At 39.9% G+C, this 15,630-nt stretch overlaps 3 protein-coding genes across 4 annotated transcripts; all 3 read left to right on the top strand.

The window, feature by feature from the left end:
- The first annotated feature begins 2,876 nt into the window (after positions 1 to 2,876).
- Positions 2,877 to 4,280, top strand: LOC145553063 (uncharacterized). Its single transcript, XM_081611521.1, has 5 exons — positions 2,877 to 2,970; positions 3,073 to 3,125; positions 3,199 to 3,597; positions 3,683 to 4,165; positions 4,231 to 4,280. Exons 1-4 carry the CDS (start codon positions 2,945 to 2,947, stop codon positions 3,742 to 3,744), a joined length of 540 nt encoding a protein of 179 aa, XP_081467647.1. The 5' UTR covers positions 2,877 to 2,944; the 3' UTR covers positions 3,745 to 4,165; positions 4,231 to 4,280.
- A 618-nt stretch (positions 4,281 to 4,898) lies between these two features.
- On the top strand, positions 4,899 to 8,646 carry smtnl1 (smoothelin-like 1). The gene is made up of 5 exons (XM_008420302.3): positions 4,899 to 5,142; positions 6,901 to 7,490; positions 7,592 to 7,706; positions 7,809 to 7,960; positions 8,145 to 8,646. The coding sequence occupies exons 1-5, from the start codon at positions 5,074 to 5,076 to the stop codon at positions 8,503 to 8,505; spliced, it is 1,287 nt and encodes a 428-aa protein (XP_008418524.1). The 5' UTR covers positions 4,899 to 5,073; the 3' UTR covers positions 8,506 to 8,646.
- A 218-nt stretch (positions 8,647 to 8,864) lies between these two features.
- LOC103471356 (uncharacterized) lies at positions 8,865 to 15,444 on the top strand. 2 transcript variants are annotated; one of them, XM_008420301.3, is made up of 4 exons: positions 8,865 to 10,211; positions 11,187 to 11,284; positions 11,361 to 11,436; positions 11,530 to 15,444. In XM_008420301.3, the coding sequence occupies exons 1-4, from the start codon at positions 9,911 to 9,913 to the stop codon at positions 12,315 to 12,317; spliced, it is 1,263 nt and encodes a 420-aa protein (XP_008418523.1). In that variant the 5' UTR covers positions 8,865 to 9,910; the 3' UTR covers positions 12,318 to 15,444. The 2 variants fall into 2 exon arrangements, with proteins under 2 accessions (XP_008418523.1, XP_008418522.1); XM_008420300.3 differs by having other exon boundaries at positions 11,184 to 11,284.
- Positions 15,445 to 15,630: the final 186 nt, after the last annotated feature.

Raw genomic sequence — 15,630 nt, 5'->3', positions numbered from 1 at the left:
AAAAAAGTACCGTCGCCTGGCAACCTCTCAGCCAATAGAATGAAAGCGTTATGCTGGGTGCGTTTCGGGTGTGTCTGTGTAGCTACTATCGATTGTAGCAACCTAGCAACCTGCACCGCCCACTGGATGTAGGGAGAATCAACCATGGAAACAACGACCTCAGCTTTCTGCTTTGTGTTACGCTAAATATCCGCCAGCACTGCGCTGCTACTGATCACTAACAGCCAACTGATCTTAGGCAGGAGTTTATTCATCCAACCGAAGAAAATGGATTCACAGAACCAACCGTGCACAACAAGTATTAAACGTTTTCTGAACAAAAGACATGAAATCCTGCTTTCAGACAGAAAAATTTAAAGAGTGGCCAAGTCAAAATGCCGATCTAATTAGATTTCTTATCTTTATACCCCTCCATTGCAATGCAACTGAATTTAAGAGATTTTTTTCAATTGGAATGGGCACAATGTTCTGTTTTTGTGCGCAAAGGCAGCATACACGTCTCAAAAAAAATGGAAACGTGTTGTATAAAGTACTTTCCCAGATATTTTTCCCCCAAATAGATCAAAACCATTTGCTGTTTAATTACTTGTGCACCCGTTGGTTTTAAACTATCCCACAAGATCCCAATGAAATACTCTGAAGTTTGTGGTTGAGGGATGACAAAATATAGAAAATGTAAAGGGGTATCAATGCTTCAGCGACATACTGTTAGATTACCACACCATTGTTTCTGCGTCAAGATCTAGAGTGAAGCTCAAAGGTCAGAGCTCCTTTTCTTGCAAACTTGAAGAAACCTAATTGTTACAAATTGATCAGCTTCTTGCATGAGCAGATAAAACTGACATGTCTGCATGGAAATATTTTGACACTTTGTCCTACCTTAATCTTTAGCTCAATTCACCATCCAGCTCCTGTTTTCATCTCGTGGGAAAACGTGGTGCTAAGCAGCAGCAACAGTGAGAAAGTTTGGAGGTCATGCACCGCCTATTATCTTCAGATGAACTTTGAAATATTTTCACACAGACTGAAGGTTGCGGATTTTAACCCCCCATCACTGATAAACGATGCCTCAGGGCTCCACACCGTAAAAAAAAATAAAAAAATCGCAAATCAAGTGTTTTAAAATGACAGGACAGGGTTGAAAACATTTAGTTTTAAAATGAGTAGGGTTTGACGAAGGCAATTTTAATCAAATGTTTAGTACTTGCTGGCAGACAGCACTGTTCTGATGCTGATATCAGCAGGTGATGAGGTGCGATTGTGCATCAAGATCCCATAGCGTTGAATATTTTCATTCCTCCTTATGGAGTCATTGCACGGCAGAATCACTTACGTGACGTGTTGAGATCCCCTACAGCGACCTCATTGTCCATGACTGTTTTGTCGCTGGAACCAGACAGGAAAAACCCCTCGCATTAGGTGGGCGAGGCGCACAAGGGTTTCCAAGCATCTCCAGGGTCCAAAATACCCAGAGAGGAACCATGGGGCAAACCGGTCCCGGTTTTTTTTGTTTTTTTTTAATTCAGGTCTATCGAGAGCATAAATTATGTAGTCGCCAACCAGAAATAAAGGTTTTGTACGGAGCCCATAAAAGGACATGGTGCAGAAAGGGGGAAAAAAAAACCCTCTTCCGCCACCGTGTGACCGTTTAGGCATTGCATCATTTAATACAATCAGTACCCTGACCGGGCCATTACTAATATAATCGCCGTACAGTATGATAGCCCGAGTCATCCTTTGTCCATGTGTGGATTGAGTTATTTTGTCTCAGTCAGTTCCCCTCATTTTGGAAAACCCTTGCCAAAATTGCAGTTCAAGTGACCTTTATTAAATTGAATACACAAATTTTAGCCATCTCATACATTTTATTGCAATTTGATCTGTCAGACAACCTGTTAAAGAGAAAAAAAAGGTGATTAGACAACATTATGATAGTTTTTCCCACAGCAAATCTTTATACACACCATCAAGTACGTATCAAGTACTGGTAGTTCCCAAGCTCAGCTTTATTCACAACATTAGAAGTTTCTTCAGACTGAAGGGTTGGTACAGAGGGTGCTGGGAAGGAGTGGTGGCCCAACAATGCTCAAGCCTGTTTGTGTGTATCATAATTACCATCTAATATGCAAAGTCTATAACGCAACATATATATTTTAATACAAAAGAGATGAAATTTGCAAACCTGAACAATCGCAAATAATATTCACAATATTCAATTGTAGGAACTGTGACATTTAACATTGCATAAAAGTGCATAAAATTGGAAATTAGCTAAACGTATCTGATATAACTAATGAGCAAAATAAGTAAGTGGTCCCAGAAAGAGACACGTTTGGTTGTTTTGATTTAAGAGGTTTTTATTGCTCTGCTTTTTAATGTAAAACAAAATAATAATAAAAAAAAGAACTGACTACATTGTGCTGTTAACTATCAAACACTTAATTAAACAAATTTAGATTTGTACTGAGACCACCAGGCCAACAGAAAATTAAATCTACTCCATTTGATGGTCACCAGAGTTTAGTCTCAACAAGACCATACAGTTTAGATATGGGCTGATAGCTGTTTAGATCTTCAGCCAACAAAAATGGACTGAGAAAATGTGTACAAAATCTTTAAATGTACTGATCAAGCTTCATGACTAAAGCATTGGTAGCTCTTTTCCCTGTCTGAAAATCAATTGGGCTCCCTGGTTGAACCATTTCAACCATTACATTTCAGTTCCAAAAAGGAACTGAAATGTAAATACTTTTACTATCCAAATTTCCCTCTAGCATCATTGCCCCAACTACTGAACTGAAGTGTAGACAGGAGATTTGCTGTGTTTTGGTCCCCATTGTTGAGAGTCAGTCATCATCAGCTGTGTGTTGTTAGGCTTTGATTGGCCCCTGGCAATATTTATAAACCATTACCTTCGTCTTTGGCATCACAGCAGTTGTTCAACATGGTGACTGCACAGGTCTTTCTGAGGTAGGTTGAAAGCCCATCTCCTTGCTAGCACAAAAATAGTAAGGGTTGTGGTATGTCTTACTGGTTAAAAGTAAAGTCTTCTAAATATTTAATATGTTTCAGGGTGTCTCTCTTTGCCTTGCTGCTTGTGGCTGTTCATGGCTCTCCAGTAAAAGGTGAGGTTATTAAACCATGGAGAGGGGGGACACATGTAATTGAACTTGTTTCTGAATCTTGTTCTTCACACAGGTTCAAAATCCCAAAGCCAGGGTAGACCCAGTGACTCAAGTGCTGATAATGTTGGCTCTCACCAGGGATCTGCCACTGGCTACTCTGCACCTGTATTTTACAGCACATATGGAGGTGTTTCTAAGCCAGTGGGTCAATATCTAGGTTCACCCCAGTATGTTCATGCAGGATATACCACTGGTTTTGGCTTTGTGCCTGTTCAAGCAAGATCTGTTGCGGGATACGTCACTGGTGCTTCTGCATCTCTTCCTGTTGGCTCTGTTGTGCCTGGTCAAGCAAGATCTGTTGCAGGATATGTCACTGGTGCTTCTGTGCCTCTTCCTGTTGGTTCCTTTGTGCCTCTTCAAGCAGGATATGCTGCCATTCCTCCACAGGCTGGAACTTGGGCTAACTTGCCTGGTAAGTTCCTGAAACGTGTAACCAAACTTCTTCTGGGCTTGCAACAGATGTTGAACACCAACCTGAAACCTTGCCATCTCTCCAGAGATGGAGTGGGTTGTTGCACCTCAAGCCTTTGAGGAAACCACAACAAACACCCAGGCTTGAGCATTGTTGGATCACCACTCCCTCCAGCACCCTCTACACCGACCCTTCAGTCTGGAGAAACGTCTAATGTTAAGGAGGCTGAGCTTGGGAACTACCAGCAGCAAACTGAGGCGTTTGGTTACCCATCTGACCGTGCGGGGCCTGGTCTTCCACCTGTTACTCTGCCAGCTTCTGGTGTGGGTGGCTTGTTGGGCTTCCCTTTTCCTTACCCCTTTCCCTACCCTTACCCTGGTTTTGACTACAGGCTCCTGTATGGACTGTACCCTCCTGGCATCTGCAAAAACTATGAGAAGGGCAAAGACTACCAGACCACCCACTATCTGAAAGAACATGGCTCTGATGTTCCACAGAACCCTGGCTCTCAGCAGCAGCAGAGGCTCCAAGATGCCCCTTTAAGGTCTTGGTAATAAATATGACAAAGGTGGGTTGACAGTTGTAACATACTAATGTATCTTGCCATTGGCTTAACTGGATTTTCTCTTGTAGATGGCGTCTTAAGGATGTACTACATCTTTTAATAAACTTTTCCTCCAATATCTTGTCAGAGTATTGCACAAAATTAAGTGTCTATTTAAAACATGAGAGGCAAACTACAAAGTGTGAAGTTGACAGCCCATGGTACTGTCTGCTACTGTGGGACTTGAGTGGGTGAGATGCTTGTTGGAACAAAGTTCTCTAAGAACTGTAGCAGCTCCTGCAAACGTCTCCCAATCTTGTCTGAAAGGTTTGTCGTGGGTTTGCTGCTGGAATGTTTAAGTAGAGTGCTGCACACATAACTGGAGCAAAATCTACTTGCTAAATTACGGCTATAGCTTGGTTCTTTAGAGGGTCCAGCTTAAGCATATTGCAAGTGTTTTGCTGATGATGATTCCATCTAGGTTTTTCATTGTCACCATGATGTAATTAACTCAAAGTTAAGGTTAAACACTTTCATCACAGAACTGCTTATGCACAAATGAAACCTATCTAGAGAGAACTTGTACATTAAATGGGTTTGCTGCTTGTGGATCTGTGTACATTTGTGGTTTCCACAGCAGAGGCAGCTGTCAGGCCAGTAGGACTGGGCCTATGGCTCTATTTTAGGAACCCGTGTTCAAAAGGTCAGATAAAGAATAGGAATCCTCACAAAGCAGGGGGAGGGGGATATTGGCTAAAAGGGGGTGAAGGCATATAACCACAAACGCATCTCTGCTACAGAGCAGTGTTGCCTGAGAGGGTGAAGCAGAAACTGAGACGAATAAGTAACATGATCTAAACTTGTTAGATTTAGAGGAAAGTAAAGGGGAAACAAACTTGATAAAGTAGACAAACTGCTTTTATTTTGGTATCATGGATGAAGAACCACCAAACCAAGAGAAGGAAATGACCTGCCAGTCAGACACCACCAACAATAACCAGGTCAGTTTTGTGCTTTGCTTCACATGTTAGTGATTTGTATGAAAGATGACGGCGCAAATTTGGTGATTGGCATTTTAGAGTCCATACAGGGATCGTTCAACCGGCGCATTTGTGGCCACAGCAGGTGTCGTGAATCCGTGATTCTGGCTGCATATGTCGCATTGCACCTGTTCTAACTCTTTACTGAATGACTCATTTGTTATACAGGGTGATGCACACTGAGCGTACTCGCTCACTGGGGCTTCCTATTCCCGATGACTCTGTGCTGGGAAACCTGCCCCGATGTAAATGTTGTGGGAGGTCATTAAAAGACGGGGCAAAGATTCAGATCAGGCAACACTAAAAGTTCAAAAATTAGGATTTTATATTTACTCTTATTTAGAAGTTTCATATGTACATTGGTGGTGTACATTATGAGGTGGTTTAAAACTATTTTTGGTTAAGATTGACCAAAGTGCTACATAGACGATGAAAGTTATTAAACATTTAACAAAAAATGGATGTTTGAACCCAGTGAAAATAAAATATGCCGTCTGAATCTTGGATAACGCATCGAATGCCTTGTTTCGTCCCTTTATGTGCGCTCTGCAATAAACTGTTACATCTGAGTTTATCAAAACAATTTATATGGGATCCTTGAACTTTAACCTATTAAATGGAAAACTTTGTGTGAATTTATTTCACTGAATTCATGAAAAATATAATTTGACAGATGAAGTAGGAAAAGTACCACAGCTTCCATCCCAAAATGTTGCCTTCAGAGGAATAGAAAGTGGTTAGGATGTCTAACAACAACCAAGGAACTGACCGGAAAACGCAGGAACACCTTCGTCTTTGCGTAATTTGAAGATCACCATGGACTGAGAGCATAAAAGCTAAGAAAGAAGCAGTTTCTCCAAAATGAACACTGTTGAGATCAACTAAATTATGCAGCTGCCCACGTGGATAAGTCGGATCTTTACAGGAAATGTTTATGGTCAGAAGAGACAAAGACTGGGAAATGCAGCTACAGAAATCATGTTTGGGGGGTGGCTTTTACACCTAAATACTGGATCAGCTGTCATGTGTTATGACAAGGCTCTGCTCCAGTGCCAGTGGTACATTTCCATTGCACAAAGTAGAGTGCTATTCAGGAAGTACTACTCCTAAATTCCTTAAATTGATCTTACATATACAGCTACATGACTGAAACACAGGTGTTGTCGCAGTACAATGATCCTGCGTCAACACCTTGACGCAGGATCGAGGTGTATAATCAATCATTATACTAGATTAGTATAATGATCCTAATCAAAACTACTTTTGAATGTAAATTAGCTGACCAAAAACCACATTAAAAATGTTATGTTTCCTTAAAAACTGGGACAATGGCAGGCAGCCAATCCTGCCAGATGGTAGAATCCATCCAACAAGTTTCTACCAAGTAGAAACATGTTGGATGAATTGTGTACCAAGCTTCTTACACAATTCAGTCAGAATTGTGTAAGAAGCTTGTTGATAGAAAAATGGTGTGAATTCTCAGCAACAAAATGAGATTCATTTCTCCAAGTTTTTCAGGGTTGTATGTATAAAATAAAATCTATGTGGATAATTTTGGCCTCCTCTGGTTTCACCATAAATTTTAAGTTTTGTGTCCATTTCTTTTTTATTTATTAAAGTTGTTTGTTGCGTGACTTTGAAATATAGCTTAAATAAGGGAGGGCATAATTAATGACATTCACTTTGATACAGTGTTGTATTTCCTGTCTTGTTGTCCAGCTTGACAAGCCAGCGCTGGATGACGGGTGTAAAGACTCAGAGGACACCACAGAAGGTCAAAGGGTAACTGGTGTTGTAGAGAGCAAGGAGGCAGAAAAAGCACAAGATAAGGCTAATGCTGAAGATAACAACATGGAGGATGTCTCTCAGTGTGATGAAGAGGGAGGACAAGATAAAGAGAATAGGTCCACAGCTGATGAGGTGAAGGAAGCTGAATTAACAGAGAAACAAGATGGGAAAGAAGATGTGGAGAATAGTGACAAGAAAGAAGAGCAGGTGGATGAGATGCACAATCAAGAAGGTGGGAACATCACAGAGGAGATCAAGGACAAGGAGGGAGTAAAGGTAAAAAACCAAGGAGAAGATGTGAAAAACAACGAACCAAAAGAAAGTGAGCAGGACAAACATACAAAACAGGAAGAAAAAGTGGTGGCCGACAAAGGAAAGGCAAAGGAGACAGAAAAACAAGTGAAGCCTAAAAGAAAGGGGGCCTCTTCCTCCTCCATCTCTCGACCAAGAGCCTCTGCACGTTCCATTAGAGCGTCCAATAGAAATGACATTATTGCTAAGTTTCAACAAGGTGCTCCAGAGTGAGTAACAGCCGAAATATCTATAAACTTTTATGGTACATTAAAATGAGATTCCAAAAAGCTTGAGGAAATTGCATTTTCTTTCTCCTTTTTGTTTGTAGGACACCAATAGCTCGCAATTTCAAAATTCAGAAGTCTACTACAGCGATGGCAACTGGAGCTTCAATCAAACAGAAGATTCTTCAGTGGTGCCGCAACAAGACACGCAAATATGAGGCAAATTCAACATGTCGAACCCGTCAAAAACCCATCAGATTCAGGTCATGATGTCAGTGCCAAGAAGAAGATATTACCTATACTCTTCTTTGATCCCTGTAGGGTGTAAACATTGAAAACTTCTCCTCGTCCTGGAGTGATGGGCTGGCGTTCTGTGCTCTAATCCATCGCTTCTTCCCGGAAGCTTTCGACTACAGCTCACTGAAACCACAGGAGAGGGAGAAAAACTTCACTTTGGCCTTCCAAACAGCAGAGTAAAGACTTGTTTCATTTTAGACATATTAACAATTAAATACCACATTTAAAGACCTTTAAATTCAGGGTGGTTGAGATATATAATGGGACCAGATAGTTCCCATTAAAATCTGTAGAAACAAAGATGTTTCTCTGACCTTTGTGGCTCATCAGATTTCTCTCTCTGCTGCCTTCTCCCTCCAGGTCCCTGGCTGACTGCTGCCCTCTACTGGAAGTGGCTGACATGATCATGATGGGAAATCACCCAGACCCGATGTGTGTGTTCACATATGTGCAGTCCCTCTGCCACAGCCTCTCTAAAATAGAGAAAGAGAGGAAGGATAAGGAGGAAAAGGAGAAGGCTGGAACCGAAAAAGAGGAGAAAGAGGAAGATAGTGAAGCAGCAGGAGAGAAATTATGTGCTGACTGTGAGAAAATGGAGAACCAAGAGGAGAAACTGGAAGAGGACAAAGAAGCAGAAAAGGGAAATGAAGAGGAGGAAGATTGCCCAACGAGGCGTCAGGATGAAGATGCTGAGGGAGTTTTGGTTGAGGCACAGACTTAGAACAACACTGACAGAAAACAAAAGACTGAAAAGACCAAAGATTACTGTTGTTGTTGATGACTTAGTTCAGTGCTGCATATAACTGTCTCAACTCAGATGCTAGTTGTTTAATGTTCCAAATATATGGAAATTTTTTTTGTCTCTCGTGCTGTGTTTATCACTTTATTTTAATCACACTCCAAAAAAGATAAATTCTTCCCATAAATGTGTGTAAATAAAAAAAGTATAATGAAATGACTGATGGAAGTATCACATAGAAATCGTTGAATGAAAATTAAAGATGCATTGGTGGATTTGTTACTGAAAGAACAAACAAGCATAACAATAACCGTAACATTAATGTTTTTTAGTTTAGCTTATACAAACAAATACATGCTGTTAATGAAGCATGTTCAGTAATGGCTTTTAACAATATGATTTTCTGCTCAGAGCAGTTCAGTATAGGAGAGAGTGTAAGCATAAATTCCAGCATTTTGTAGGGGTCTGCTGCCCTATTGAGGAGTAAATGAAAGTTAAAATTGATTCAGTGATGAATTATGTATTTTCCTCCAGTTGTTGTCAATAGCAATGCCAACAATGGCAGCTAGATCTTTATACATTTCCTCCTCCTGAATGTCTTCTATGTACAACACTTTTCTACATATTGTTGATGGAGTGTTTTCACAATTTTCTGAGACTGCTCTACTGTACAAGTAAGTACCATTGCCTAAACGTCTATGCTAATTTGTTCAAACATTTTGTGCAGAATTGCATTACATTTTGACCTGCTGGAGGATTTTGAAGATTTTTCGTATTTTGATTAGTTGGTAGGCGGTGGGAGCTTACCCGAGGGGCACTCATGCAAATTTAGCCACCTACTATTACCATATTGGTATTGTGTTGGACTTTAAAGATTGCATTTAATCACATCTAGTATTAAATCGAAAATACAGTGGGTTGGTCAAACATTAACTGCATTAATCTACTTTTGTCAGTGGATCTTTAAATTATAGTTTGAAATGTGATATAAATTAGCTTTTTTTTTTCATTAGGATCCCCTTAATGTCAAACATGAACACAATTTATAGACTGACCATATCTGGACTGAATGTTTTACAGAACACTGAATACCTAAATATTAATAAATAAAAACGTATGAAGGCTGAAACCTTTCAGTAAAAAAAGAGGATATGTTTAACAGAAAACCTAAGGTCCGAGTGCATATCTGACAAAGTTTTCATAATTTCCACTAATCCAACAAAAACTTTTGAACCAACAATAAGGAGCTGCGTCTTCTATCTCAGCGTTACGGTAGTCGCCCTCTTTACTACCCGGAAGGAAGACTGTTGTGTAGTTCGTTTTCAGGGCTAACACACATAGACCGAGACCCTGCGGTGTTGTTTTCCAACATACTTCCCTGTAAAACATGTCCGCAGACATGCCAGCGGCGCTCGGCAGCCTCAACATGGAGTCGCAGCTTCTGTCCATCATGAACGTGTTGGTGAAAGCTGCCGTAGCGGAGATCGTACAGCTATTCTCGGAGAGCTCCGAGTCTATGCGGCTGCATCTCAGCCAGAGTCTGAGGGAGAACGAAAACCTGAGGACGAGGATGAAGGTGATGAGGAGTGAGCTGTTTTCCCTGAAGCTCCAAACCAGGACGAACCGACCGGCCAGCCGCTTCTCTGCCTTCAGGGGCAATGTAACCAAACCTCGGCCAAAACTGCAGGGTAACCACCTTCCTTTTTTTAAGCACTACTTTTACTCTAATAACAATAAAAAGACGCCCCACACGTGGAGAGCACTACGTTGTTACCAACAGGGCCGGTCCCACGATTGTTTTGGGGCTACAAGATTTCGGGGGCCCAATTTCATTTTTTAAATTTTTTTATTTGCAAGCCCTGTCCTTGGTTAGGCTTTTCGAAGTTAACATTTAATAATAATACAAATAAAATTACAGCAAAAGAAGACTTTAATACATTCAAAAGTTAACATGTGGAGCTATAATTACAAAGAAACATATTCAGATAAGATAAGTGAAGAAATAAACAAAGAAACTACAAAATAGCAATCCATAAGAGGTGCTACAACTTTAAATGTTCAGATATTTATCTTTGTTTGAGCCATTTTAACATGACATTTAAAAGCAGTTATCTTTTAGAGGAGATATATCACTAGCCTTGAGAGTCTGAATGCATGATACTTAGGTTATTAGCTATTATTTATTGAATATAATAATATCTGCTATTACAAAGAACAGTGACATTGCAATAAGAATATATGTTCAACATATGCTAAGAAAGACCTAAAATGCAATGTTGCCTATTTATATTATACATCAGATATTTTTTTTGTTCTGGACTTATAGTGATTGAAGAAAGAAAATATGTATTCTTTGTGTCAGTTTATTGTCGGAACCAGAAGGAGGATATCAACATAATTTCCCTTTTTTATTCACATCTTATTTTGTATCGGCCTCTAGTATTGCTTTAACCTGAACTGACCACCAGAGGTTGACTTTGTACCAGGGTCATTCTGCATTGGTGCTGTGCCTGTCACAACAAAGTACATTTGAAGAGCCTTCTTGAACGAAAGAAGACTTTGCCTCATTAATCTTTGTGGTGTTTTTCCTCACAGTTCTGAACACTAATGTTCATCTATACCAACTGCTGTTTTTGAGCATAAACTTTCTCCTTTCTCAGCAGGGTTTATGAAGCCAGCACAGGGTGATAAAACAGTTCTTGAAACTGCTTCCACCTCTGTCACCCAAACCAAGTCGTCTTCCTCCGCTGTCCAAGTGCAGGTGAATATAGTTTTATGTTGTTGTGAGTCTGTTTGACGTGTTGATTTGCTCAGGTTTCTGCCTGATTGTTTGCCAGTGTGCAGATGTGGACAGTCCAGAGGTCATTCTGATCAAAGATGAGGATGATGTTGTAGGATCTGCGCCTGACATTGGTGAGTCGGCTTCACCTGTTCTGTTTTGTTGGCAAGATAACGATAAATGTGTAATAAATAAACGTTGATGTTCCTTTTTATTTTTTTTTTTAGGTCAAAATAACTTTGGAGAGGATTGCATGCAGGGTGCAGGGAATCAGAGCTTAGACTCATCCGGCTCATCCTGCTTGATCAATAATAACAAGCAGCTGAGGATCATGAATGTTCACAGCGTGGGAGAGGCCCCTCTGCAGGAGGACGGCGACATCCTCTTCTCTGCCTCTGAACTTCAGGTTTTGAGCGTTCTGTCTGACCACAGCATCCCTCCGGAGACGATTCTTAATTTCACGAGTGGTGCGAATGGCCGTGCACCGGTAGGAGCGGTGCAGGAAAACCGTACTGAAGTGGTGAGAAACATTCAACACGAAAGGGATCCTCCCACTCGGAGAGCTTCAGCAGCAGGGAACCAAGCATTAAATTCCCCCGCGGTGGACGCAAATGGACAGCCCATCCACTTCTCTCAACAGCACAACGTCCTCCCCAACCCGATCAGCAAATCCCTGGACTGTGGCTTCTGCGGCGAGCGCTTCCACAGCCGCGAGGAACTTATCGTGCACCGCGCCGGCCACACCGGCGAGTCGCCCATACCTTGTTCCTTGTGCAGCAAGACTTTCGCGAACAAGACCACGCTGGCCATCCACATGCGGATTCACACGGGCGAGAAGCCGTACGCCTGCACGCAGTGCGGGAAGCGCTTCACGCAGAACGGCAGCCTCAAGATCCACCTGAGGACGCATTCTGGAGAGAAGCCGTTCTCGTGCAGCCAGTGCACCGCCAGCTTTAACAACCCGAGCAACCTGCGCAGACACATGATCACGCACAATTCCACTGTAGGGCTGTGATCTCAATTAAGTGGTCAGGATCCAGATTTTTTTATTTTCTTTTATGACTTCCTGGAATAACATTTTGTTTATCATAAGAAAGCAAACCGCAGCCGCACTGCAGTGTTTGTTGAGTCAGAGTTTAACATTTCCTGGCTTGCAGTGTGAGCAGTAGAAGAACTCCTGACTTGATCCCTGAAATGAAAACAAAACCAGAAATATGATCCAAGTATTCCAGAGCATTCCTTATAAGACATTTAACTTTACATTTTGTTCTTATGTTGCATATGCAAAGCTCTGGTGTTAAATGCCAAACTAACCATGCTGTTGGTTGAAGCTATGTAATTAATTGGAGAACCGTAAAAGCAGGATATTAATTTTAATGTTTCGACTTGATTCAGCCTAAGAAAAGCTGCTGTGAATGTCTTGGCAAGACGTTGCGTGAGCAATGATGTTTAAAATTCAATGATTCGGTTACTTTGCAGTCATGGGAAAAAGTTATGGTGTTGACACTAATTTAGAGATTAAATACAGTACAAATACAAAAGGGTATCTTGTATAGGTTGTAACGCATCACGTAAGACGTTAATAAAAAGTGGAACAAATACGGGGCCTGGTGCCTCAGCCTTCCGGTGTGTTGGTGGTTCTCTGTGCTCGGGTGAATCTCGGGTCTCGGTGTCCATGGCTGGATCTGCATCAGCGCAGCTGGGGGACCTTTGACTGTCGGTGGCTCTGATCTCCTCCATGTCTGCCTGGTGTCCTTGGGGACAGGTCTGTGGCTCCTCACACCGACGATTGTGAACATTCGGTAACACTTTAATTGAAGAGGTGTGCATAAGACTTGACTTTACATTGTCATGAACATGACAAAGCATCTGTCATGAACATGTAGGAGACTTCATGAATGTTTGACTGTTTTCATGAAGTGTTATTTGGTAAATAATTACACTTTCAGTGCAAAGTTGATTCTTTTAATTGACTTTTAATGTAACTTTGGATAAAAATGTAGTTATTTACCAAATAATTCTAAGTTATTGCAACTTTTAATCCATGTCTGCATTAAATGTGTCATTATTTACCGAAAGACGCTTCAACGTGTTACCCCACATTCTTACTGAGAAACCTTATACAGCCACACAAGTGCGTTAACACCCTCTCGCAAGTGTTTACTGATGCACTCTATATTGGGCCGCGGTTGCCACAAAATACATCGTGTTATAATTACTTTTACTGTACTTTTCAGTACAGTAATTGTACTGAACAGCATATTGTGCTTTTCAGTGACAATATGCAAATGTGGTTTGTCACTGTGGTTTCTCTCTTTCTGCGGGTGTTTTCCTGTGTTCCATTTATCATTCTTTCTTTCCTTTTCTTAAATCCATCTTCCTCTTTTAGGCCAGTGTCGAGCTAGCTCTGCGCTGTTGGTATTGCCATTGCGCATTCTTTCTGGCGCTTGCTCAACACTCCTGGACACCATAAAACCATTTTCTCTACAACAAAATCAATTGAAGACCCTTAAATGTTTATGTCCCCTGCAATATTGGTTGCAGATTTCCTTATGTATGAGCCCAGTATGTCACCAGTTGCTGCATGTTTTTTTCTTTCTTTTGGAGGGAACTACTGCTAACTCAAAATGACAAAGGCCTCCATCACATTTACCCCTTTTATAATGCAGTTAATTAACTAATTAGGTTGATACAATTATTTTATTTGTTCTCCTTTACGGTTTTATTCAAATTAACTGGTATTTTTAGCTATTGGGCAATGCAGTGATGTCATTTTGGCTATTTTTAAGCCAATAAAGTTCATTTAAATGAGAAAGTTTGATAACTAAATTGACCTTTTGCCGTAAAAACAGAAAGACCCATGTGTCACTGCCAAAACCTTTGATCATGACTGTATTCACATTAACAGTGTATTTACATGTGCTTTATTCCCAGCTATTTTAAAGTACTACTTAGTTATTGTGTTATGAATTTTGTTGATTGAAAACATTTTATTTTTAAATCTTGCATAAATCTTTTTCTAGTTTTTTTCTTTTGAATTTTTCTTCACGTCATTGTTTCAGTCATTTGAAGCATTTCTTGTTAATTGATTCTTGTTTGAATTTAGTTCAGAACATTGATGAAATTAATTGGTTTAAACTTTATAATTTTCAAGTATTTTAAAAACTGTTTTTTTTTTTTTTTTGTAGTTACCAAAAAACATATTTCAGGTCAGAACACAAAGCTTGTTCTAAATTATTGGAAACATTTTGCCTCGGCAAATTTTATTGTTGATATACTAAAAGAGCTACAATACCAGAAATATGTGTTACTTGCCTTTTTTAAGATTTGGGGAGCATTATTATGTTTAAGTTTTAGATTCCAAACAATCATTTAAATTAACACTGACCTTAGAATAGATCTTAATTTACTTTATCGTATTTTATTATCAGTCAAATGAACTTTGTAGAACATTTCAACATAGCTTTGAGAAGTTCTTTTTCTTTCTTTCCAGAATTTATTTAAGAGCAATTTTAAAATTTAGAAAAGAATGACTGTTCTTATCTGGGAGCATTAGGTGAGCTGTATTTAAAGATCCTTTAACACATACTATGCATTTTGAAATAACTGTCTTGAGTTTTCATATATAGCACAATGAATTGTAAAAATAGACAAAGGAAGGGAACATTTCCTTTTTTTGTGATTGTGTGCAATTTTCATTTATAAACAATCTTCTACCAACTTTATTGCTCAATTTCCAAGTTTTTATACTTAACAGATAGTTTATGACTTGTTTTTTGTTTGATTTGCTCTTTAGTGTCGGATATTCTGTCATAAATAAACAATTTTCCACTCCGCACTGCCAGAGGACAGCACTATTGTAAATATTTCTTGTGTGTAATATTTCTCATTCTGATGAGCTTTGGGGGGGGGGGGGGCTCAAGGAAACTGTGGGGAAATTCCTTGCATTGTTCCTCTTTCCACTCAGCCTTTCTTAGTGTGAATCATGACTGGAAAGACTTTTGGATTACTTCATGAATGTATTTTATTTATTCATATGATTTTGGTTTTACAGAAGTTAACTATTTTGCAGTTTGCTTTTATTCTAATGGAATGTTGTTTTGATTTTTTTCTTTTACTAATAAAAAAAATGTAAAAGTGTAGTGTGTATTTGATGCACACATCCTGAGTCAGTGCCTTTTAGAACCACTTTTTAGTGCAATTACAGCTTTAAGTCTGGATATGACTAACAGCGCTAGAGATTGATTTTTCGTCCTATTCCTCTGCGCAAAAATAATTTGAACTCAGTCTGAATGCAGATATTATTTTTCAAATCTTGCCTCAAACAT

Source organism: Poecilia reticulata, chromosome 10, assembly GCF_904066995.2.
Source record: "Poecilia reticulata chromosome 10, P_reticulata-male-v2, whole genome shotgun sequence".
Classification (NCBI taxonomy): domain Eukaryota; kingdom Metazoa; phylum Chordata; class Actinopteri; order Cyprinodontiformes; family Poeciliidae; genus Poecilia; species Poecilia reticulata.
Note: the sequence above shows the minus strand (reverse complement) of the source record. Positions and strands in the feature narration are given on the sequence as shown.